The sequence below is a fragment of the Ammospiza nelsoni genome, chromosome 3, assembly GCF_027579445.1.
Source record: "Ammospiza nelsoni isolate bAmmNel1 chromosome 3, bAmmNel1.pri, whole genome shotgun sequence".
NCBI classification, from domain to species: Eukaryota; Metazoa; Chordata; class Aves; order Passeriformes; family Passerellidae; genus Ammospiza; species Ammospiza nelsoni.
The window spans coordinates 33,581,686-33,606,044 of record NC_080635.1 but is presented as its reverse complement, the minus strand read 5'-3'; the positions used below and the strand labels follow the sequence as shown (position 1 = coordinate 33,606,044).

General features: G+C 45.2%; 1 protein-coding gene across 1 annotated transcript; it reads left to right on the top strand.

Moving 5' to 3' along the window:
• The first annotated feature begins 863 nt into the window (after positions 1-863).
• HNRNPU (heterogeneous nuclear ribonucleoprotein U) lies at positions 864-14,157 on the top strand. The gene is made up of 14 exons (XM_059469703.1): positions 864-1,804; positions 2,627-2,738; positions 2,860-2,933; positions 5,246-5,385; positions 6,961-7,060; positions 8,116-8,228; positions 8,630-8,893; positions 9,153-9,272; positions 9,878-10,006; positions 10,373-10,541; positions 11,076-11,315; positions 11,566-11,768; positions 12,818-12,889; positions 13,311-14,157. Exons 1-14 carry the CDS (start codon positions 1,072-1,074, stop codon positions 13,362-13,364), a joined length of 2,523 nt encoding a protein of 840 aa, XP_059325686.1. The 5' UTR covers positions 864-1,071; the 3' UTR covers positions 13,365-14,157.
• The last annotated feature ends 10,202 nt before the right edge of the window (positions 14,158-24,359 follow it).

Here is a 24,359-nt window from a genome sequence, read left to right as displayed (position 1 = left end):
ATACTGATCCTCTGGTGGTTTGACTTGCATTTCTTTTCCTGCAATGGAAAATTACCTCTTTATCTGGGCTCCCTAAGGAAGCCAACTTGTAGATCTGTGCTGCCTTTCTGCTCACGTGAAATCCTCTCCACTCTGTTGTCACCTTACTTTTGACCGAATTGGAGAAATCCAAAATTCGATGCCTGTGCAACTCGTGTGGCTGGGGAGAGCCCCATGTACAGAAGGGAGAGTCAGGGGTTAGAAGAGGGAAAGCTGCGCAGTTTCGGTGATTGGATTAGCCCCGTGCCGAGCTCCAGATTAGGAGTCCGTGCTCTGGAGAACCTTTGTTATCGCCGGCTGTGGTTGAGGCTCAGCCCCGTGCCTGCCTCCCGGTGCTGCGGAACGGGGCAGCCCCGCTCCCGCTCCTGCCCTTACATAACCGCGTTATCAGGGCTGTGCCAGGGACCCTCTCCGAGCAGCAAGGCCCCTTTTCTAAGCCCATACGCAACAAACCGTGCGGGGCCAGGCCCGACGTGGGCGCAGGGGAGCCAAGGGGATGAGGACAGGGTGCTGCGAGGCTGTGGCAGGAATGCGCGTCCCTGATGGAGGGGGGGCATTTCGGTGGGGCTGTGGCCTCAGGCGGGCGGGAGCTGGCACGGGGGTGGCTGGCAGCGGGCTCATTGTGCCGGAGCGCTGTATCTATCGGCCGCTTGACCGCCGCCGAGGAAGCCGGCGGGCCAAGGGCGGCGGGGAGCGCTGCGCTCGGGCGGGTATTTACGGTAATGCGGGCGTTACGGTAGCGCGGGAGGGCCTACGTGCGCGGGGGCGGGGCGGCGCGCGCGCGGCGCCGGTGCGTGCGCGGCCCCGCGAGGCGCGTCTCCCTCGCGAGCTCGCGGTGAAAGGATTTGGCGCCAGGCGGGTCCGGCTCCGCAGCTCCCGCAGCCGCACGAACCCCCCGCGCCTCCCGCCCGCACCCACCGCCCGCCGGGGCATTGACACACCGCACGCACAGCCAGAGCCGCCCGTCTGTCCCTGCTCGCCGCCGCCCGCGCGCCGCCCAGGGACCGAGCCGCCAGTGCCGCCGCCGCCGCCATGAGCTGCTCGCCCGTGAACGTGAAGAAGCTGAAGGTGTCGGAGCTGAAGGAGGAGCTGAAGAAGCGGCGCCTCTCCGACAAGGGCCTCAAGGCTGAGCTCATGGAGCGGCTCCAGGCCGCGCTAGACCAGGAGGAGGCCGGCGGGGGCGGCCCCGCCAGCGGGGCGGCCGAGCCCGGCAACGGCAGCGTGGAGGGGGAGGCGGCCGAGAGCGGCGGGGGCGCCGCGCAGCTCCGCCAGGGGGGAGGCCCCGGCCAGGCCGCGGCCTCCGCCATGGAGGACGACGACGAGGAAGGGCTGGAGGCCGCCGATGGCGACGCCATGGAGCTGGGCGAGGAGAACGGCGAGCGGGCCGGGGGCGGCCCCATGGAGGAGGAGGCGGGCGGCGAGGAGGAGGAAGAGGAGGAGGAGGATGATGAGAACGGCGACGACCAGGGTTTCCAAGAGGGGGAGGACGAGTTGGCCGACGAGGAGGAGGCCGCGGCCGGAGACGCCAACGGCCACGGTGACCAGCAGCCGCCGCAGCCCCAGCAGCCGCAGCAGCCCCCTCCGCTCCTCCCGCCGCGCAGCGCCGCTGCCGCCAAGGAGGCTCCCGGCAAGAGCGCCGGGGGCGCCTCGGGGCCCGCCGCTGCTTCTGGCCCAGCGGGCCCCGCCAAGCAGCAGCAGCAGCAGCAGCAGAAGAAAGCGGAAGGCGGCGGCGGAGGCGGCCGCCCCGGGGCGCAGGGCGCCGGGGGTGAGTGAGCGTGGCGGCGGGAACCGGGGTGGGGGCCCATTAATCCCAGCCCCCCCGCCATGACGGGGGTTGCCCGGCCGGGGGGGGGGGTGTGGGGGTGGTTTCCGGGGCGCGCGCGGGAGGACGTTGGCGGCCCCGCGCCTCGTGCTGGCCCGGCGGGGGGGCGGGGGAGGGGCGCGGGAGGAGGGGCGGCCGAGGGGCCGCTGGGGCGCGCTGTGCATTGTGCGCCCGGCCGCGCGGGGCGCGCCTGACGTCACTTCCGGGCTGGGCCGCCGCCGCACGGGATGGCGCTGGGAAGGCCTGGCGGTACAATGGAGGCGGGAGCAGGAGGAGGAATCCCTTCCCTGGGGCTCCCGCCCGCGGCCCGCCGGGAGGAGGCGCAGTCGTGCGCATCGCACGGTGCCCTTGCGAGCGGCTGGCTATGTCCCGCTGCCTCCGTGGTGGGCGGGTGGTGAGGGTTTGGAGGCGCGGCGGGTCAGGAGGGTTTTTTATCATTTTAGTTTTTTCTTTTTTTTTTTTTTTTTTTGTGATTGGTTTAAGTGGGGCTCATAACATTGAGGGCCGTATTGGCTGCTGCGTGGTGTATTGGCGACTTCCGTTTGCTAAATCATTTCTGATTGGCGACTAGTTTTGAGTCTCCCGTGAAAATTCAACATACTGGGCTTTACCTTAATAACATAGTAAAATTCCTTTCTAAGATGTTACTGCTTATCTCATGCTGTAGCTTGCTGCGGTTTGCAAAGTCGAAACCATTATACCGATTTTATTTCCAATTAAAATAAAACTTATAGTGATGTAAATTATTCATTGCTTCTGTTACAGGAGATGGTAAAACGGAGCAAAAGCCTGGTGAGAAGAAGAGGGGAGTAAAGAGACCACGTGAAGACCATGGTCGAGGATACTTTGAATACATTGAGGAAAACAAGTATAGCAGGTAAACAGAATTGGTGCTGGGCAGCATTTTGTGATGAGGGGGAATAGAGTACAGAGTGTTGTTTTAACTTCGTGAAAATACATGTAGCCTTATTGTGTTTTGTTTGGTTTTGTTTTTTCAGGGCCAAGTCCCCTCAACCACCTGTTGAAGAAGAAGATGAACATTTTGACGACACAGTGGTTTGTCTTGATACTTGTGAGTAAACACACTTTCCTTTGCTCTGGAAAGGTGTGGTGTTAAGGCTTCTAATCTTAATGCCACACTTACTGAGACAGGGAGGATTACATTTGTTGATTTTCATTACAGGTAACTTTAAAAAAAACCAAGAAAAATACTGTATTTCCATCCATTTTTAGCAAACAAAAGAACAGAAGGCTATGAGTATGTTAGCAGTAATAAGCTTGTTTTTCCTATGAATTCTGTAGTGATAGACAGTTCTGTGAAGAAATCTTAACCAAAACCCTAACCTGGTGTGGAAGCTTAGGTGGGTAAGTGTAGAGTGCACATAGAACACCCTGCAGACAGCTCGATGGGACAGCTGTCCAGCCCTACTGCCCAGAAAGCTGTGAGAGACAGCAGCATAAGTGCTTACAAAATACACTTGGGGAAGATTGCTTCCTGCATAACTACCCCTATTTAGTGGAGTGCTCTCTCTATCTTTTAATAAATTTAACAAAATCTAGTAATGCCTCCTCATAAGTGACCCATTCATGTAACCTGTGGGTGTGTGGGCTTGGGGTGGTGGTTTGTGCAAGTGGGATGGCTAAGAGACTTGGTCAGCAGAGCATAGAAGTTGAGAAGTGTCTGCAAACGGGGTTTTTTTTGAGGCAGATTATAAACATCATTATTACTGTAACATTCCATTATGGCAGAGTTAACATATGTATTCTTGAGGGTAAGTATAAGGACTCAGCACAATATTAGAAAACTTGAAGTAATGCTTGAACTTGTTGGATTCTTACAGTGCCATGGAAGGAAAGCTTAACTTTTGGCATTGTCTGGTATATTTGTTAGAAGTTGCAGGTGGTTTTATTCCACAAGAAATGGTTTGAAATGGAAGGAGGTATTAGTTTACAGTCACGTAAATTACTGGATATGCCATCCCTGACATTTTGCTAACTAAGTCTCAAGTTTCTAGCTGCTAACCTGGTGAGTAGCCACTCCTGTGGGAGCTTTGGATTTTTCCAATAGCTGAGTAAATAACTGCTTTTCATTATTACTGTTTCTAGTAATAATAGCATTTTCTAGTGGAAAATCTTGTTACTGGACAAGTTCTGATTTAAAGTGTTGGCAGACTCTCTAGAGATAAGATTTAAACAAAGCTGTAAGGCTGAATTGTGTAATGAATTGGCACTGTCTTCTGGATAGTGATCCAGACATGTAAGAGGTTTAGCCACTCTTAAGTGCCTTTTATTGCCTGTATCTTACAAAGAAGCTGTAACTTCAAATTCTGTTTCTCATCTCCCATTCTAAAGGTAGCATGCAAAGGTGGGTTTCTTCTCTATGATTTTATCTGTTTTTCAACAAATAAGAGTTAGCAGTACTAATGAGAAGACACTTGGATCACTAATAGTATATTTGAATTTGGGGATGGCTGTATGCAAACAAAACAAAATCTTGTGCAGAAGAGTTGCCAGTAGTACAGAGCAGGCTGCATTTTAGGGTATTCTGGCATCCTGCAGGTTTTATACCAGAACAGAATTCCTCGCTGTTTTGCTCATTTTGCTCCTTTCTTGTAACCATCAGGTAGGTTTGGAGCTGCTTCTGTGGATTCCTTGCTCTGGGGAATTCAAGTGTTGCATGCTGCACCTCTTGTTACCATTTGGCATTGTTTTTCTGAAACCTACTGGGAGATTCATTTGCAATTTCATGGTGTGCAGCTCAGAAGATGCTTGTAAAACCAAGGTTCTGCTTAGGTTCTTGGGGTGATAGGTGAATTCAGCGTGTAGGTCGTGTTTCTGGGCTGAAGTAGGTTCTCTTAGCACACTCTGTGTACTTAGCATATCTGCATCTGACTTAACTGCCGTTATTTTAATAGACATAATCTAATTTGACTTGCTAATTGACTGTATTAACCAAAGACTACATTCAGTACTTAGATAAAAACATTAGTGTTCACATTTACTTCTTAGCAGCCCTTGGGCTTGAGCAGTGAGACTGCTTCAGAGTCTGCTCTCTAGAGGGTACTGGAGAGCACAATGCCGATGGCTCGGTGTGGTGGAGAGAGGTAACTGACAGAGGGTTCAAACAGATGCAGATGGAAAAAAATAGAGGGAATTTGTGTGACAGAAGTGAAGATAGGTTAGCTAGCTTTTCCTAAGATTCTGGCTGATCTTCAGTCTGCAGTTCCTTCTAGGCATGTTGCTTCTCTGAAAGATCCTGGGTACTTGTTGACAGTTTGTCTTTAAAATCACTCTTAAAAGCTGGCATTATCTTTAATGCATAAAATTGGACACCTGTGCTTAATTTTGTAATCAGAGTAAACAGAATAATTTTTATGTTAACAGATAACTGTGACCTGCATTTTAAAATCTCAAGAGACCGGTTTAGTGCTTCCTCTCTGACCATGGAAAGCTTTGCTTTCCTTTGGGCTGGAGGGAGAGCCTCCTATGGAGTTTCTAAAGGCAAAGTCTGCTTTGAGATGAAGGTAAGTTAATGTTTATAGGAGACTTTTGCATACTTAAATGTAATATTTATACTTGTCACAATTTTTGGACTTGGTTGAAACAAACTGATGTGAACAGGACTCTTAAACGGCCTTCTCTTAAAAGAAGATGGCTCAGTTTGCAAAACTGTTTTCTCTTTTATAATAACTTTGATTTAACAAACAAACAAAAAACAGAAATTTTAAAACAACCCACAAAACACTACATTTGTTCTGAATATGAGACTTTTGGTCTTATATTTTAATCATTAATTCTATTTGTCATCTCATGCATCAACACTGGAAGTATTTTTATACTCTCTACTCAGAAGAACTTTGCTTGTGCTTTCTGAAAATTACTGAAAGCTTGACTTATTTTTTTTAAGAAATATTAATTATCCCGACGGTCCTTTCTGGTTCTGCTTAGTCTTTTAGTTTGATCTGCTCTAGGCATGGATTTGTGCTGGATGACCTCTAGAGGTCCCTTTCAACATCATTAACTCTGACATGATGCATTGAATGTGAGTATTTAGCACTTAGTTGAATTTTGAGAACAAGAGTTCTCCTGAAGAGTAAGAAAGGCAAAGAACAATCAGCCTTCTAATAAACTGATTTCTCCAGCTTGTTAATGGAAGAGGAGCAAAACCACAAGGCTTGAATTTATTTTTCTTCTTCCTTTTTGACTTAGCTATGTTAAAGGCTTCTTTGCATATGATGGGCCTGTGTATATTAATCTGTTCTCTTCCCTAGTGCTCTCAAATGTAGCTGTTACCATGAGAATTGGGTAGTGATCCCATTATGCTACCTTTTGCATGCAGTGATTTCTGTATCTGTTGATACCTGTAACTTTGGAAGGCCAGTGAAGTGAAGTTTATGTCACTGTTTATTGTCCTGTTTGCTTTCAAACGAGTTTCAGCTCAGTCACCTGACTGGAATAGTTCCAGAGATTAATAGGATACTGATGGGCTTTCCATTTTACTTTTAGTAAAGTTTCTAAAGACAGTTAAAAAACAGCTGGCTGCATGTAGATTCCAGTGCATTTAGGTGGTTTGTTGGGGTTTCTGGGGTGTTTTTGTTTGTTGCCTTTTTTTTTTTTTAATCTGGTTATGTTGTTTGGAAGCTGGCAGCTTGCCCAGGAAGTCTGCTCACAGAGAAAAGGGATAGTGTAATACTTTCCCTCTAAGAAGCAGGTTTTTTAATACAATGCACATTTTCTTAGCCAAGTAATTTACTTTTAGTCCCAACTTCATGGCAACTCTGTTTTTTTAATATTTGTATTGATTGTGATTTTAATACAATGTCAATAGGACTTAAGGCTTTTGACCACTGACAAGGGACTGCTGTGACAAAGTGATGAAGATCTGTGGTATCTTCATTGCTAAGTCAGGAGGTAGAACTGTTTAGTCACTAGCTGCAGTTTGATATTCTTGGTCATGTTTTGTTTTTGCTGAAGGTGATCACTTAAACTTTGCAGAGATTTAACCAAAGTGTAAAGGTTCAAAATGTTACCTTTTGTTCTTCCATCTTGTTAGTGTATAATAAATACTGCTTACCTTTTACTGAATAATTTAAAAATAGGTTACAGAAAAGATTCCTGTTAAACACCTGTATACAAAAGACATTGACATACATGAAGTGCGAGTTGGCTGGTCACTGAACACAAGTGGAATGTTGCTTGGTAAGACTTAAATGTTTAATTGCTTTTGTGTTGATGTGGCTGAAGTTTAAATTGTTTTTTCCTGAAGCAGGGGGAACAAGCTTAGTGACTGTAATCTGTATGTTGTGAAAAGTGATCTTAATTTGAGTCATTCTCTGAATGTGGTATGAGAAAGTTCATTATTAGGACCAAATAAAGTCATTAAATATTCAGGCATGTAAGGGTTAGGACCCTAATTTAAGAATTAATTCTTCCAATGATTATGTATGGGTTATGGAGAATATTGTTAAGTACTTGACAAGATTAAAAATTTGTCTTTTTCATGTAGTGTCAAAAGTAGAAAAGGGGAGTTGCCCTTCCCTCCACTTCTAAAGGGTAGTGCATGGTATAAAATTTAACCCATGGTAATTGCATTATCTTTTTTCTTGCTCGGTGGGAAAATCCTTATTTCTGAAAATAGCTGGAAAGAAAGAAGTACAACTTCATCATATATGAAAAATGATGATAATAATATTTATAACTTGTTGCTGAAACACATATTTGGGGGAAATATTGGTGAGTTGGTGTGTTCTGACCTCAGCAACAGCTTTCTACTTAAGTCACACCTGAGTCCTTGTGTTTGACACTTCCTGTTAGCTTGTTCCTTGCAGCTTCATCCTCAGCTGTTGCATAGGCTGACTGCTAAACTCCCTTTAAAATGGGAGGGGTAAGTGCTCCTGGAGACTAACTTCAGAAAGCCTTTCTGACTACGTTACAGCAAGTATACCAGTGCGTAATCAGGTCTTCACAGTTTAAAATACTTGTTCGTGTCTTTATCTGACAGTTCAGCTTTTATTGAGAGCATAAATCTGGAACCAGCAGCGTAAAGCATTTGAACAGGGATGAGGAAACGCTGCTGTTCTATCTCAAGTGAAAGTATTGAATAGAAGAATGAGCTTGTATAGCTATTGGGGGGTGTCATAGATGTTTTGGCATTAATAAAAATACTCTGAACAGCAGCTTATTTGAGTAGTTGTAAGGTGATTTATGTCTAAAAGGAAAAGCCTTTTTGTAATTAGTTTAAATTGTTCCTTCAGGTGAAGAGGAATTTTCTTACGGTTATTCTCTAAAAGGAATAAAGACATGCAATTGTGAGACTGAAGACTTTGGTGAGAAGTTTGATGAAAATGATGTGATTGCATGTTTTGCTGTAAGTTTTCACTTATATTTTCTTCTGAGGGGAAGCATCCTTGAATTTTTAGACTGCTTTGATGTTAGAAGCAGTAAAGCAAATACATAAAATCATGTGAGCAAGACAAGTTGTTTAACATAGGCAGGCAGTAGAAACGGCAGCTATTACTAACAGTGACTGTTGGCAACATAATTTCGTATCCGTGGACAAATGTCTTATAAGGCCTTTTAACAAAAAATGAGATCTTGAACAAAATTATCATTGATAATGACTCATTAGAAGAGAAAATTGGTTTTAGTTCCTTTATGAAACAACAGTGTTACAGAAGTTGAGTGAACATAGCCAGTAGAGTGAAGTGATTAATTAACCGTATAAAGTGAGCTAATTTTATCCAAAATAATGCTTTGTCTGAAAAACAGAATTTTGATGGTGATGAAGTGGAGCTCTCATATTCCAAGAATGGACAAGAGCTTGGTGTTGCATTCAAAATAAGCAAGGAAGTTCTTGATGGGCGACCACTCTTTCCACATGTTCTCTGCCATAACTGTGCAGTTGAGTTTAACTTTGGTCAGAAGGAGGAGCCCTACTTCCCAGTACCTGAGGAGTACACCTTCATCCAGAAGGTCCCCCTGGAGGATAGGGTCCGAGGACCAAAGGGACCTGAGCAAAAGAAGGATTGTGAAGTAAGTTTCTTCTGATGATCTCAAAAGTTGTTAAAGCACATGGATGGAAATGGTTAGAGTTCAGGAGACTGTTCCATCTCACTCTGACATTTTTGTTTGCTTTAATACTTAGTGTCTTGTGACCTATTCACTACCACTACCTTCCCCACCCCCACAACCCCTTCATCCCCGCTCAGCATGCATTAGGTTTTCTGGGCTATGTTGTATATTAAAGAAAATCTTTGAACTAGTATCTCAAATACAAAACTTTTTGTCATAGGTGGTGATGATGATTGGCTTGCCTGGAGCTGGCAAGACTACGTGGGTTACCAAACATGCAGCAGCAAATCCTGGAAAATACAATATTCTTGGGACAAATACTATTATGGACAAAATGATGGTAAGTGATAAGACATTTTTATTTCTTGATATATTGAAAACTTGCTGTAAATGCAGGGTCTTTGGCTGCCATAGGGTTCTTTGATATCAAAGAAGCTGGCTATTAGTTAGGTAGTGAGCATTGGTATTGAAGAAAAGACTGGCTTTGGCACTTAGTGCATGGTCTGGTTGACAAGAGTGGTGTTAGTTAGACTCGGTGATCTCAAAGGTCTTTCCCAACCTAATGGTTCTGGGTAAAGATTTTATTACCTTGCTGAGATGGGAATTCACACGTGGCTGGATTCAGAAGCTTTTTTGTGGTCAAATTTAAGAAATAGTCAGCTGTTGTTGACTACTGAATGTATTTCTACTTCTCTATACATCAGTGTTCTCAGCTGGAATTAGTATTGTGAGGCGTATACCTTGAACTGAACAGTACGGATTCTTGTGGAGTCTTTGTTTACAAATCTCTTATGTTCTATGGAGATTTGAGAATTTCAGTGATGAATTTGCAGCAGCTGTGGCCTTGAATTGAACAACCCTTGAAGTGTGTGGAAAGCATTTAGCATAGAATGTCAGCCATATGTATCAGGACTACACTGACTAACTCTGGGAAATTCTCCATAGGTTGCAGGTTTTAAGCGGCAGATGGCAGACACTGGAAAACTTAACACACTGCTGCAGAGAGCTCCACAGTGTCTTGGAAAGTTCATTGAGATCGCAGCTCGCAAGAAGCGGAATTTCATTTTGGATCAGGTAGAAGCTTCAGTGAAAAACGGTTAAGGAAATTTTCTATAGGCTGTTTTGTAGTAATTAATTGGGATTAAAGTTATATTGTAATAGCAGTTGTTTCAGTTACTGACTTACTACTCATTCAGGGGCCACAAAGTTGAGATATTACTACAAATGCTTGTCTGAACTTCTAGATTTATGGGATGTGGGAGGAAGTGTTGTAACACATTGATACGAGCTCGTAACTTTGCATTATGCAGCATCTTTATGTCCAGTTATTTGTAAACTTCATTGCAAGCTCTTGTAGAGGTGAAGTCTATACACCATAAGTTGACTTCCTTAACTCTTACAATGACAGCTACGTGTAGTAAGTTACTGCATTTTTTTCAGACAAATGTGTCTGCAGCTGCGCAGAGGAGAAAAATGTGCCTGTTTGCAGGCTTCCAGCGCAAAGCAGTTGTTGTTTGCCCAAAAGATGAAGACTACAAGCAAAGAACACAAAAGAAGGCAGAGGTGGAGGGAAAAGATCTTCCAGAGCATGCAGTTCTCAAAATGAAAGGCATGGAACATAATCCTATACTGTGTTTTAGGATGCTGAGTATCTGTTTAACGGATTAAGTAAACGTGAAGTCTAAAAAACCACTTTATCTTAAACAGTTGTACTTATACAAAACTGGAAGACTATTGTAACTTGGTAGGATAACACTATATTGTGTTCCCTCTGCTGCAGTCCTTAACACTACTCAGTTACGGTGATACGCTTCATGCAGATGCACAAAGCTGTCTTGGCATAAAGTGCCCTATATACGTGATATATTTGGCAGAAACTGGTGTTCTGAGTGGAGGCTTATAAAAGAAAAAAAAAAGATAGGCAGAATGTTTTCAAGGTTTGGAACAGTACTGGCAACTCCATGAAGACCTGTTTATTTCCATTGTCACTGTTACATTTCCTAAATGCTCAGATTATGTAATTTTGTCCCTATGCTGGGGGGATGCAGCGGGTGGGAGGAAGAATAGGGGAAAGGTGGTTTAATTGCGGCTTTGCTTATATCTGCATGTAGATGCTGAATACTCAGTGTTTTTGCAATTATAGGGAACTTCACACTGCCAGAGGTAGCAGAATGTTTTGATGAAATAATCTATGTAGAGTTGCAAAAAGAAGAAGCTCAGAAGCTTTTGGAACAGTATAAAGAAGAAAGTAAGAAAGCTCTTCCGCCAGAAAAGAAGCAGAACACTGGCTCAAAGAAGAACAAGAAGAGCAATAAAAATCAGTTTAATAGGGGTCAGAGAGGACGTGGAGGATTCAACATGCGGGGCAACTTCAGAGGAGGAGGTGAGCCTGGGAATAATTCTGTGACTTCTGGAGGTTGCTGCTGCTGGGGAAAGGTTGTAGTACTTGCATTGCAGTTATTATGTAGAGGGAGCCTTGATCTCAATTTCAGTAAGTTTGACATTTTAGTACAAAGTTAATGGTCCATCCTAAATGAGAGGCTTTTCAGACCTTGGATTGCACTGTTCATCTTGGTGTAGGAAATCTGTAAGACCTAACAATTACTTGATTGAAGTAACTCTCTCCCTTGCAGTCCCTGGCAATCGTGGTGGATACAACAGGAGGGGAGGCAACATGCCTCAGCGCGGCGGTGGAGGCGGCGGCGGTGGCGGTGGCAGCAGCGGAGCGATTGGCTACCCCTATCCTCGCGGCCCTGTCTTTCCAAGCAGAGGTGGCTACTCAAACAGAGGAAACTATAACAGAGGTGGAATGCCCAACAGGGGAAACTACAACCAGGTGATGCTTTGAGGGGGGACTGACTAGTTGAACTGCAGTACTTTGGATTTTGTTGACAGCTCTGGTGCCTGTGAGGAGTCACAGACTTGGTTGTGGTGCTACACTGATGGCACGCTGCAAGGCCTTTCTAGTTTAATGCATGTGCCCAGGGCTCTGAGTGTTGTGTAACAACTGCTGATGCACGGGGCTCATGTTAGGGCTGTACCTCTGTCCTGTTACAATTGAAGATTTTTACCACATGTGTGTGAAGGCTGGTCTCTGGTTTTTTGTGTGGTTCTTCCCCTTCCCCAACTGTTGTTTGGCCTGAGGGTCATAGTGTATCTTTATCAAACACGTAGAGAACTTTCTGAAAATAGTTCTGCACACAGAATCTTTGTTTTGGTGTCTGGTGTCAAACGTGACTAATAAAGACACACTAGCTAGCTCTTACCTGATGGAATATTGGTGGAATTACTGGAAAAATAAAATTGGGATTACTGAAGAGCCAGCAGATGGAGCCCAAGCCAGTAAACATGGCTCAGGTTTGCCTAATACTGACAAACAGGGGAAAAGCAAAATTTTATCTACTTGTATCAATGTCCCTTTGTTGTACCTTAAGTTCTGTTGAAGTTTTGTGGGCTAGCTTGTCTGTTTTCAGTTGTGTGACCCATATCCTTTTGTCTGATCAGATAACATATCCTTGTAGCAACTACAGCCTTTCCTAACTAAAAATAGACAAGCTCTTGTATTTTTAGTTGTCCTGGTGCATTTAGCAGCTGGAAATAGGGTGAGTCAAAACTGGATTAGCCAGCTTTCCAGACCAGGCAACAACAGTTGGAGCTGGTTTATTAATTCTAAGGTTCTTGCCCCTGTGCTTAAAAAGCAGTTGCTTAGAGGGGAGGAAAAGAGGCTTTTGGTATTCTAGTGGTTTTGGTGGTGTGTTTTTCTATTAACCTGGAGCTGGTACTTCTATATGGTGTGCGATATTTTGGTGGTAATAAAGATCAGTATTAGGACACTGCTAAAAATGCATCTAGACAAAGTAGTTAAAAACTGTTCTCCTCTTGCAGAACTTCAGAGGAAGGGGAAATAATCGTGGCTACAAAAACCAATCTCAGGGCTACAACCAGTGGCAGCAGGGTGTAAGTAGTCCCAACTTTACCTTTTTACTGATTGTTAACTTGAATGTTGTAAAATGCTGACTAAAATAAAGAGATGCATAGTCAAAAGTGGATAGCAAAATCTTCTAATGCTAGGTAATATCACTATAAATAGCTTCCTGTGCAAAACTTAATCTGCCTTGATGGTCTTGATATATCAAATACCAGCTGTGGCTTAATGTTCTTAATGGTATGTAGTACTTGGCTTCACATTACTGCTGTGAAGTGAACTTTTAACTGCCTTCAGTTGTTCAGGAGCTTGCTGCTGTTGGAGAGGACTTTAATCTTCTCAAGTTCCAGGGGAACTAGACATTTGTTAAATGCTTTTTTTTCCCCCCAAAGTAAGAAACTTAACCATTATGTGATTGCAGGTTAAAACTAACTATTTATTAATCTGTTGCAGCAATTCTGGGGTCAGAAGCCATGGAGTCAGCATTATCACCAAGGATATTATTGAATACCCAAATAAATGAACTGATACATATTTCTCCAAAACCTTCACAAGAAGTCGACTGTTTTCTTTAGTAGGCTAACTTTTTAAACATTCCACAAGAGGAAGTGCCTGCGGGTTCCTTTTTTAGAAGCTTTGTGGGTTGATTTTTTCTTTTCTTTTTTTGTACATTTTTAATTGCAGTTTTAAAGTGATTCGTAAGAGAACCTCAGCATTGTGCACGAAAAGAGAATGTGTCAGTATTTCAGGGTTCTACATTTTATCTGTAAAATGTGACTTTTTTTTTACCACAACAAAAGTAAAACGTTGCTTTGTACCTGGTGTCTTTTTATTAAAGAATTTTCTCCTTTTTCCCTATCCCCCAATTTCTAAGAAACAGTCGTGAGTCATGTCACAATATGATAGAAATGCTAGCAACCAGATTAGTATGGAGGCATCTTAGTAGCCCTCAAATACCATGAGATTATGTAAAGCTCCCTATTACACTCCATCCTCTCTATGAAGCTCTTGGGTGGGGAGGGGAGGAGGGGGAGGCAAAAGTTTCTGGCAATAACTAGGACTTTTTTGTAACATTTGGAACTCAATAAGATGTTGGGGGCAAAGAGGAAACCTGAGGCTAAATAGTGATGGTGGAGTGTATGTAGAAGCTCTTAAAGTTGTAAAACTCGGTTGCTTTATTTGTGGAGGCTCAAACTTGTGAAGGTACAACACCATAATTTTTTTTTCCATTTGTTCTGCATTTTGATTCTGAAAAGAAGCTGGCTTTGCCCATTTCTTATTAAACAAAACTTGTTGTAAATCCAGTTGTCTAATGGGATCTATATGAAGTTAGCTGTGTGTCTGTATAACTCTTTCCCCACAAAATACTGTATACCTAGTGTGCTTGTAGTAGTTACCTCCACCATTTTGTAAGCTAATGAAACTGTGAGTCACCCATTTTATATCTTAATTTTTAATCATGTCAATTCTCAAATGGGTGTATCTCCTTAGCCTGCTGATTCCTTTTCTCTTTAAAGAAAGTGGGTGGAGAAGTTTAACTCTAGACGTTTGTTTGCAATAAAATAAATTCATTTTACTCTTGTTTGGGATTGTCGCCATCAAGGTCTAAAATCCCGTTAATGCTATAAAGAGGAAGAGAATGTATGAAAGCAACAATGTTGGACAGTTTTAAACTCATTACTGTACATGCTGAAATACTTGTGTTTCTTTAAAAAACTGGTGGTTGCTCTGTTAGAGATCTATCACATGTATAATTCACAGTTTAACATGGTTATGTGTATAGGGCAAAAGTCTTTGAGTTGCGCTTGCATCATGTAAATCCACTTAACCTCTTTATTGTAAAATAGCCATTAGGGAAGGAGCAGGAGGAGGATTTGGACAGGGAGTAGGACGGGAGGAAGGATTGTCATGGAGTTTAACAGCTTCAATTTGTTTTAACTGTTATTTTGTTCGGCTTTATGCTTCTGTAAAATTGTAGTGGCAATGTTAGCTGCTAACTTGCGTTCTAATGCCGTGAGACAGGGAAGAGATGTACCCATTGTGAGAGGGACGCGGGGTACACGTGAGAGCACGTGGCACTGCTGCCATCAGGGCCCTGGAGGGTGCTGGCAGTCCCCGTGGCAGTGTATGGACAAGCAGAGGCTTCCTGGCAGCAGCCTAGAGCTCGTGTGCTGTGCTTGAAACCTTTCTCCAGTGTTAGTCAATTTCTAGTAGTCTTCAGAAGTAAAGATAAGCTTGTGTTGCTCTTCTAGCCTTTATAGCAGATGCCATTGCATATTGACATTAAACATTAACAGCACCACCTCCTTGTTAATAGTGCTTTAAATCATCCCTTTACTTTGAATGAGAAAAATGTAAATTGTCTTAAAAGAAACATTATTTAATGAAATTTGGGGAATTGAAACCCAAATATGTTTTGCTGAAATGGAGTTTTCTTTAGACTTGCAAAAAAAAAGTTTAGTGTAATTAAAATCCATTTCCCTTCTACCCTCCTCACAAGAACTAACACTTTGTATGGAGTGCTGATCCTTTGCTTATTTTGGTACTCTATAAAATGATATAGTCTTAAACTAAAATATAAGAGCCTACACTTACTATGTGGTTGTAAAGCCTGTATTTCAATTCAAAAGTCTGGGACGTTTTGTTTTCAGTTTCTTTGCTGTATGGTGTTTAAAAAAAACCCCAACGAAACAGCCACACGTGAGATGCTTCAACTCTCACACTCAAAAAGGAGTATCCTGTTTCTATTAAAAATACTCCTCCCCTACAAAAGCTGTTTTGGTAAGTTCAGCACTATCTGAGGAACAAAATTCAGAAAAGCTTCAGCACATGCTCTACCTGGGACACGTGTAGCTCAGAGAGGGGGTGGAAAAGTCCACATACATCCTGGTCGTGATTTGTCACAGTTGAGTGGAGAGCAGCGCTTGCATGGAGCCGTGTATGCAGCCTGGGTCTGCCCACACACTCACTCTCAACGTAGCTCTGTATATTCATAGAGAAGGGATTTATTTTGCCATGTGAAAATGGCTTTTAAAGAGAAGCAGTTGCCTAAAGAGTCACTAACACTAAAATACCCACAGTTTGCATTTAGAAGGGACAATATGAAACTTAGCTGGTGGCTATAGAAGGGTAAGGAGAGCACGGCAGTACATGGCCAGAAGGAGAGGGCTGAGCCATCTGTCACATTCAGTGATTCCTTACAGCTTGCAAGGGTTTGTTTACATGCAGCAGAGTACTTGGATTAGAGCGGCCCGTGCTGCTGGTGGCGGTGGTACAGACAGTGGCCTGCAACACTGAGGTTTGGGTTCATGTTTTGGGGTGCTTTTCCTTTTGGAGTGCAAACTGGCTTTGGTTTTTTCTACCTGAGATGGGGTTTTTCCCTTGCAAGAGTACAAACCTGAATAGCTTCGGGCTTAGCTCTGCCAGTGGGACCATGGCCCGTGGTGCCTGTGCAGCTGTTGGCAGCAGTGCCGGTGGCGCTGGGGCTCTCCTGCAGCCCTGTGGGATGCAGCCGCTGCCACCTCACCCAGCCATCCTTCAGCGGGGGCCGTGCGGCAGGGCTGCAGGCTCAAGGCAGGGCTGCGCTGCGTGTCCGGGAGGAAGCGCCCGCTTAACAACCAAACAAACTCCGGCTGTATTGCTGCCTCTGCTGGTTACAGTCGCTAGGATACACGCTGTGTACCTGGAGGTGCTTCCCCGACACGCCACGCTCTTGGCGAGGGCGGTGTCCTGCGTGAGAGGACTTTGTAAACAGCTGCGGGACATCAGGGCCAGGCTTTGGTTCTGGGGTGGCTTTTGGGATCCCTGTCCCCACACCCGCGCTGCTGTCGGGAGCCGGCCTTTCCAGCCGCTGGGCTGCTTCCCCTGCCGCACCGGGAGGAGCCGGCAGTGCTGCCGCCTGTGTGCGGTGCTCGGTGTGAGTGGCACCTGCACGGGAGCTCCTTTCAGTGCCTACCGCAGGACAGCCCAGCAGCGAGGAGAGTTTTAGACGCTGTGCCCACTTTTTGTGATAGTGGAATGAATTAAATCAGTCTTCTGGCTACGTCCTTGCAGTCCAAGCCACTTGCATTGAAAGAAAAATTCTTACTCATGATGTAAGCCACTATTTTCTTTTTCCTTGCAACACTCCAAGCACTGCTTTTAATAGAAATAGGTGATTAAGTCATATTTTAAGATTAGGAAGTTTCTTTCTCCATGACCTTTTGAAAAACTAGGCCAGTGCTTTCTAACAGGGCAACCTCAGGCAAAGCCACAAGAAATCAAACTGAGCTGCAGAGACATGAAATACTTTGACACTTCTGCAGATGTTAGCTGCCAGGGGCTGGGCTTTCCCAAGCAGAGAAGCGTGCACACACTGTATTTGTGAACTAGCAAGGGAGGAGTAAGTACAGCTGGAGACAACTTGGCCCAAAGCACTGTGGATGGGGAAAGCTCCAGGGTGTCAGAAAAAGCTGCTGAGGAGCAAGTGAAACCCAGAGGAGCAGCTTTGTAACTCAGATGTGTAACAGCCTGGCCGTGGTGAAGTTAGAGCAGTGCCTCTCTCATGCACATCCTCATCCCAGGCAAAGCCCCCATGCAGGTGGAGAGGGGAGGAGGCCTTCTCTTTGAACAATGACAGAGCAGTGGTTAGTTTTGTGCAGCTTTTCTGCTTTGCTAGGCACCAGCCATCTCCTCCAGCACAGAAGGCCTCTCCAGAGCCAGCCCTTACAGGGAACTGGCTGAAATCAGGACTTGGCCAGCAATTCATTATTTTGGATGTTACTCTTGCCTTAGTTTGTCTTTCTGCCAGTTCTGGGAGTGGCAGGAGGATTCAGCCATGTTGGTTGCTATGTAAACTTAGCTGTAGCTTAAAAGAGATGCTCAGTGTTTAACATGTTGTCAACATCAATAGCAAAAAACAAAGGCAAGTGTAAAAAACCTAGAAATATAATTACTTGTGGGTGACTTGACATGCAAGTGTTACTTTAGAACAAGTTTTTGTTATCTCTTCTGGTTTAGTAGACAATCTTTGATCTACAGAGTACTTTTGGTCCTAGTACTGTGGGTAAGACATAGAGATGGGGGAAAGAATGAGTAAGTCTTGAAGGAGGTATTTACTTATAATATCTTTTCCTGAAAGAAGTGACACTTGGGGTTTGCTCACATTTGGGGTTTGCTGAGAAACAAGAGTGAGGAAAGTTGAGCTACCAGAGGTGAGTCCACATGCAGCATCACGTGCAGGTTGTGAACAGCAGGGCTGTGTACCCAAAGCCTGGCACCTCCACACGATGCACACTTTATCTTCTCTGCTAAGTGCTCCCTGCTGCTGCCACAGCACCTGCAGTGCTGTGGGGCCTCCCACCCAGCCTTGGAGCGCTGCACTGGAGACAACAATTCCTGAAGGCAAAAAGGGATGCTCTTCAAAAAGGCTGTCCTCTGCATGGCACTGGGCTTTTCCTGCCTTGGGTTTTGCAGATTCTCTGTGTCTCTGTAGGCTGCAGAATCACAGAGATTTGCTTCTGGACATGGAGTCCATCCTCCCACTTGTGACAGGACTGGCATCTGTGCTCAGGTCAGCTGGGGCTTTGTCTAGAGATGCCTGAAAACCTGCAAAGGGTCGAAATTACCTGGCCTCTCTGGGCTGCCCCATGCACTGCCCTCAGAGCAAACCAGGCCTGGTCCTCCTGCCTGGCCTGAAGCCCCCAGGCTGGAGTTTTGGCCATTGCCCCTGCCCCATCTCCTGCAGCTACCAGGAGATGTTTGGCTCCATCTTTGTAACTGTTCTGCAGGTAATACTTGGCTCTTATTAGTTCACCCCACAGACTAAATCCAGCTCCTTCCACTGTCTTTCCAGAGGGCAGGCCTTGAGCTCCATGGACATCTTAGGAGCCCATCACTGGAGTCTCCACATTTTTTTGACATCCTTGTTGAGCAAGAAGCCCAAAGCTGGGCAGCAATATTAGATGCACTGCTCAGCAGCGTCAGTGCTGGTGGATAAGTGCGCCTCTGCATTCACTGACCACATATTTCGTGATGGAGCCCAGACTGCAGGCTGACTTATGTGCAGAGAGAGCACTCTCCTGGCCCACATTCAACTTGGCAGCCACTCTAAGTCCCATCCTGTTCAGCAGGGCTGTGATTCAGCTAACTGCTTCCCAGCTTCTGGGAAGCACCAGGCAACCCCAACAGGCAAGCAGCTGCCCTATAAGAAAACAACAATAATAAAATCTAATCTATTGTTAAATAGTGAGACAAGCACCTCAAAAAGAAACATTAGTTGTAAATTACTTGTGCAAATTAAATGTCTTGTGTGTTTGCCCTGTTTAGTCTGAGAGACCTTGCAGAAAGCAGCTGCTATAGTTCAATTCACTAAGAATTGCTTCAATACTTAAGTATCAGTGAACACAACATTTAAATGTCACCATCTGGGCATTTGGATCCCAGACCTAGGATATTCCATCAATCACACCTTTTGCATGAACTTGCTTGCCCCGTTGTTACAAGGAGAAGAATCTCCTGTGCGGAGCAGAGCCCACCAAGCATCACCAGCTGCCAAAGCTCGAGATGACTGCCTGCTTCCCGTATGTGGCTGCAAGAGGAGCTGCTTCCTCCGAAGGAAAGGAGGGGGGAGCAATCACTGGCATCCAGTGCTCCAGTCCGCAGGGCTGCACGCCCAGCCCAGCCCCGCTCGGATCGGAGGAAACTCCACAGTCCGCTCGGCGGTGATGAAGCTGGTGGAGGCCGGGAGACACTTCCTGACAATCAGCGGCTCCCGGACATTCCTGGGAGGAGGAGGTGGGGTGGGCTGCTGCTGCTTCGGCGGCTGCGTTGGCACAGCCCCTGGATATTTATGTGCCTCCACAGCCTGGCAGCCGGCCAGCCCCTTTTCATTTTTTTTCCTTTAAGGAAACACCCGCAGAAGCGAAATGAGAGGCTCCAACCGTTTCTTTCAGCAGATTCTCAGCAGACAATGAAGGAAAGTTTTCAGGAATTATCTTGTTTTTATAGGTACTTACTGCCTTGAAAGGTCCATTATTTACCAAGTCCAAGTATCCTTCTGTAGTTCCAGAACAATCCAGGGAAGATTACAGTGCTGGAAGCAACTGAAGGGCTGGTGGGGGAAGGGAGGGAGTGCATGGGCTCTTCCTGGGATGGTGGCTGTGTTCCAATTAGCATGGATCCCACAGGAGGCCGTCAGTAGAGGGACCGTGCTGCTGCTGTATCATTACCTAAACCCCTCTGAATTTTTTCCGGTTTGGTGCCATACCAGGAGTGTGTGACTTCACACCGAGCTGTGGTTTGTGGCATCTCAGAGCACTCCCGAGGCGCGTGGCTGCGCGTGTGTGTGCACAGAGCCATGTGCGGGGGCATCCCTGGCTCTGCTGGGACCAGCGGTGCTCCGAGGGAGCGGCTGCCCGGCCGTCTGCCCGGGGGCCACTCTGTGACCCACTTAGGTGCTCTTAGATAAGGCTCCTGTTGGGTGACAGAGATGTACAGACTGAGGGATGGTGTCCCCAGCAGAAGGATGAATGGTGACAGAGAAATTTCTGAGCAGACATTAATGCTGACTGGCTTTCGGGAAGGAGAGGGCTGTTGTTCTTTTAGTGGGTGTAAGAAGCCCTCTGTGGTTCTGCTTCAAGGGGACCTTGTGAGGTTTAGGTCTCATGAAGAAGAATGTGATGCTATCAGAGCTAAGAAACCGAGTCAAACAAGTTCTGTCATGGCCTCCCAGTGCTGCCTCAGGACAGCCCTCAAGGGCTTTAAATATTGGATGAAAGCTTTATCAGCACGGCATGTAACAATCACTGGTAGCTCCAGATTTCTTTGGGGGAGTCTGAACAGGGTACTTTTCCCTGTGTTTTGGGGAACAGGCTGTTACAATTTTTTTTTTTTTTTTTTTTGCTCTGTATTTGCTCTGTGAAGGACTCCTGCAACAGGCATTTGTGGAAATGTATCAGTCCAGTAATAAACCTGTTAATGGCTTTTCATCTTCAGAGATATTGCCACTATCTCAGCCAGAGCCTGAACGTTTCCTGAAAGGGAGGGGTATTAGCTTCCCTTTAATTGCTTAAGTAACATAACAAAGAGGAATGGCAGATGGGCTGCATCTCCCATCCTATTTCCACAACATCTGTGCAGTGTCACAGCGATGACATGGTGGAGAAAGATCTCTCACTGTGGCCACCTGGTAAAGGTAAAGGTGGTAAGAACTCTTGACCTGGATGACAGAAAGCATGAATGTCAGCCAGAGCTGTAAAGCTTGTAAGTGAACTCCAAAGGCCTGCCATGCATGTATATGCAGGACTGAAGACCAAGATGTGTCATGGATAAAAGCTCACTGTGAGCACCAGAGTTATCACAGCCATTTGCTATCAATAGGAGAGATGAGGATCTGTTGTCCAGGGAGAAAACTCACATTGGCTGAGAGCACACCTGCTGCTCTTTGTTACAGCATTTGACAAAATAAACAAGGAGTTTAAAAAATATGCAAAGCATGTGCTTCCTTCTCTCCAGAGCAGGAAAAGGGAAATCTTTGTTTCTGTTCACTAGATCACCACTCTATACAATCTGGGTATTTCTGGCCAGTCTAAAGAGAATAATCCATGGTACATTTTAGGTACTGCCAGAGGGCCCCTGGCATGTTCAGCAGAGTTGAGGGTTTTGACGCACTCTTGCCCATGACAGATGACAAAAGCTGGCAGGATTAAAATAGCCTCAGAACAAACTGCTCTTAATCTTGAAAACAAGCAGACATAAGGATGCCGTGACCTATTCCTGCAGGAACAGGCAGACCGACCCCCTGCTGGATGGCTCTCAGGCAAACTATGAACTCAAGCAGGAAAAAACCAAAGGAGTGTGTGAAAAAGAGGGGACCTATCCTTAGTCAGGGTGCTGTTAGCCACGAACAAAAGTCTGAGTTCTCCTCAAACTGTCATCCAAGGTTCTACCGCTCATTACCCTCCTCCTCCACCACCCTTTGAAGGTTTAGCAGCTGTACGTGCTTAATGTAATACTTTAATTTTAAATGTAATAAAGTTATCTGTTCTAAGGCCTTGAGTCACATTGACTAAAACTCAGTTCCACTTCTGATATGGAATTAGTTCTTACTTCTTCACTTATGGGAAAAAAACAATCAAAAATCATCTTCTTGAGCATCTGAATATACTGTAAAAGTTTGTTTTGATGAGTTTTCCAAGGCAAGAACAATGTATTTGTTTCAAGAGTTAAATGGAGGAAGCAAACAACCTTCATTGGTAACCAGTGAGCTCTTGAGCTAAATGTCTGGATAGGAACAAGAGAAGTATGGGAATTAGTCTACTAAGCTGGAGAAAATATTTTGCTTGGGAGCTCATTAGAGCTGAATTCACACAGTACTTCATTGTTACCTGGATTGCTTATACCAGAAATAACAAATGTACTTCCTCCAAACCCAAATTAAAAACCCCTACCAAAAGCCAGGCTCAGTGACAAGAGATGACCTTTACTTTGCAGCACTCAAGGACGTGGGGTGGGCGGTGACACACACAGAGTCTGGAAGCCACCAAAAGGCAGAGAGGGCCAACATCTCCCTAAAATCTCTGCTTGGGTAAAGGGACAAGTTTGGGATGGCAGCTGTAATTGCCTGTGCTGTCACCTTCAGAAAAGTTCCTGGGTTTTGAGCCTGTTGCATCTGCCAGTGGCTGAAGGACATTCGCACCTGTGAGAGGCACCCACGGCACCTGATCACACGCAGCTCTGGGAATGGGGCTGGCAATGAACCTTGGATCTCCAGGTGCCTCCCACAGTGCCTCCCCTTCCCGAAGGACACACCTTGCACAAGTGGCCGCTGCTGCAGTGCCAGGTGTGCGCTCCTGCTGGAGGAGGCTGCAAACGCCTTTTCCCAGAGTTCCGCTACTGCGGGGAACAGGAACAGAAATCTCTGGAGCAGCAATGGGGCCATAAACCCAGCTCCCTGTTTTGCTGGTGGTTTAGGTTGCTTTAAGGAAGGATTTCCCTAACTTCAGGGATAAAAACTGCTTGTCAGTCACTGCTCAGTGACCAAGTAACATAACTGTCGGTGAAATAAACAGGGTTTTAACAACTTAGGGTTTCAAGTTGCTCTACTTCATTCTCCCCCTTTTTATGGTTTATTCTGAGGGGGCTGAAAACCAAACATCTTAGAAATTATTTTTTTCTTTTCCATCCTAGTAACTGTCTGCTAAGTTTTAATTTAGGCAAAGCAAAGCAAACACTATCTGTCATTAGCTGCAATTGTTTTACATTTCAAGTCTGATAATAAAATACAGAGGTGTGCTACACATTTCCACCAATGACTTAAGATTTATGAAATTAGCAGTAACAGATAAATAGGGATACAACTCACTAATTTAAAAAATATAGTTATGTTGTTGTTTTTAAATGTCAGAATTACTTAAATAACAGAAATTTTTGTTTTCTTGTCAATGTATCCTAATTTATGACAACCAACAGCTTTGAGATTTTTTTGTTTTATCCTGTCTCTTACTCTTTAATTGGGCTAACCCATCAGTCACTTTCAATTCACTCTCCATAGCTGGCACAGAAGCAGCTGCAGCCAGCACTTTGAGGAATTATGCCAGACTTTCCCCTGCATGTTTGACCATGAGCATTCTCCCCTCTGCTGTTGCAGCCCCCTTTCACACCAACAGTCCTGCTCACTGCTTCCTTGTCTTATATCCCTGCCCTGCCCTACTCGGAAAAGGCCTTGACTTTCAGTTAATTCCACATCTAGTTTTAGTAAACACTGAAGCTCCAGTGTGCTGGCCAGGCTGCCTGCACATTGCATCTTCCCCAGTTTTTCTGTGAACATCTGGCACGCGCATTTGACACTCTGCACAGTGAGGCAAAAGTATTAGATGAGTTATCTATGCAATGCAGATACATCTAGCATTTCAGAGTTATTGCTGAAACTGTGGTTAAGCTGCTATTGGGCTAATATCCTTAAATACAGTAAATTACATGACACCAATTAACACCAGACAGGTTTTAATGCTGCAACTTTCCCCAGATTTTTTTACTTACTTACAGTATCATAATGCTGCTTTTACTTTCTCACCAGTCACAGTATGTGTGTGTGTTTTGAAGGATGCCATTATGCACAAGCTAACTTCTTTCCATTAGCACAAAACACTCTTCACTTCTCTCTCTACAGCTGCTCTTTGCCAAAGAGTAAATTTTCATCCCTGTGCTTTTGTTGCCCAAACCCCCAGCTGACCTATGACCTCGCAGCCAAAAGACCCCCTGCTTAGGTTGCACTTTCTTTTCTTAGGTCAGATAGGAGAGAACTCAGCCATGTACTAAAACAGGAGCTGGTTAAGACCAGGTTCATGGCTCGCTCAGTTTCCCACTGCTGCTCCAGGGGCTTTACCAAGAAGCAGCTTCCACCCCAAGGAGAAACCTCCCACAGCCCCTTGGCCCCCCAGCCAGCACAGAACCAGGGGAAACATTTTTCTCTTCTGAGTTAGCTACCAATTAACTTCTCAGTTTGGCATTTGCAGGGAGGAC

Coding starts and splice junctions, on each gene's coding strand:
- HNRNPU (XM_059469703.1), top strand. CDS start 1,072: ATGAGCTGCTCGCCCGTGAACGTGAAGAAGCTGAAGGTGTCGGAGCTG. Junction 8,229..8,629: donor ATGTGATTGCATGTTTTGCT/GTAAGTTTTCAC, acceptor TCTGAAAAACAG/AATTTTGATGGTGATGAAGT. Junction 11,316..11,565: donor GGGCAACTTCAGAGGAGGAG/GTGAGCCTGGGA, acceptor TCTCCCTTGCAG/TCCCTGGCAATCGTGGTGGA.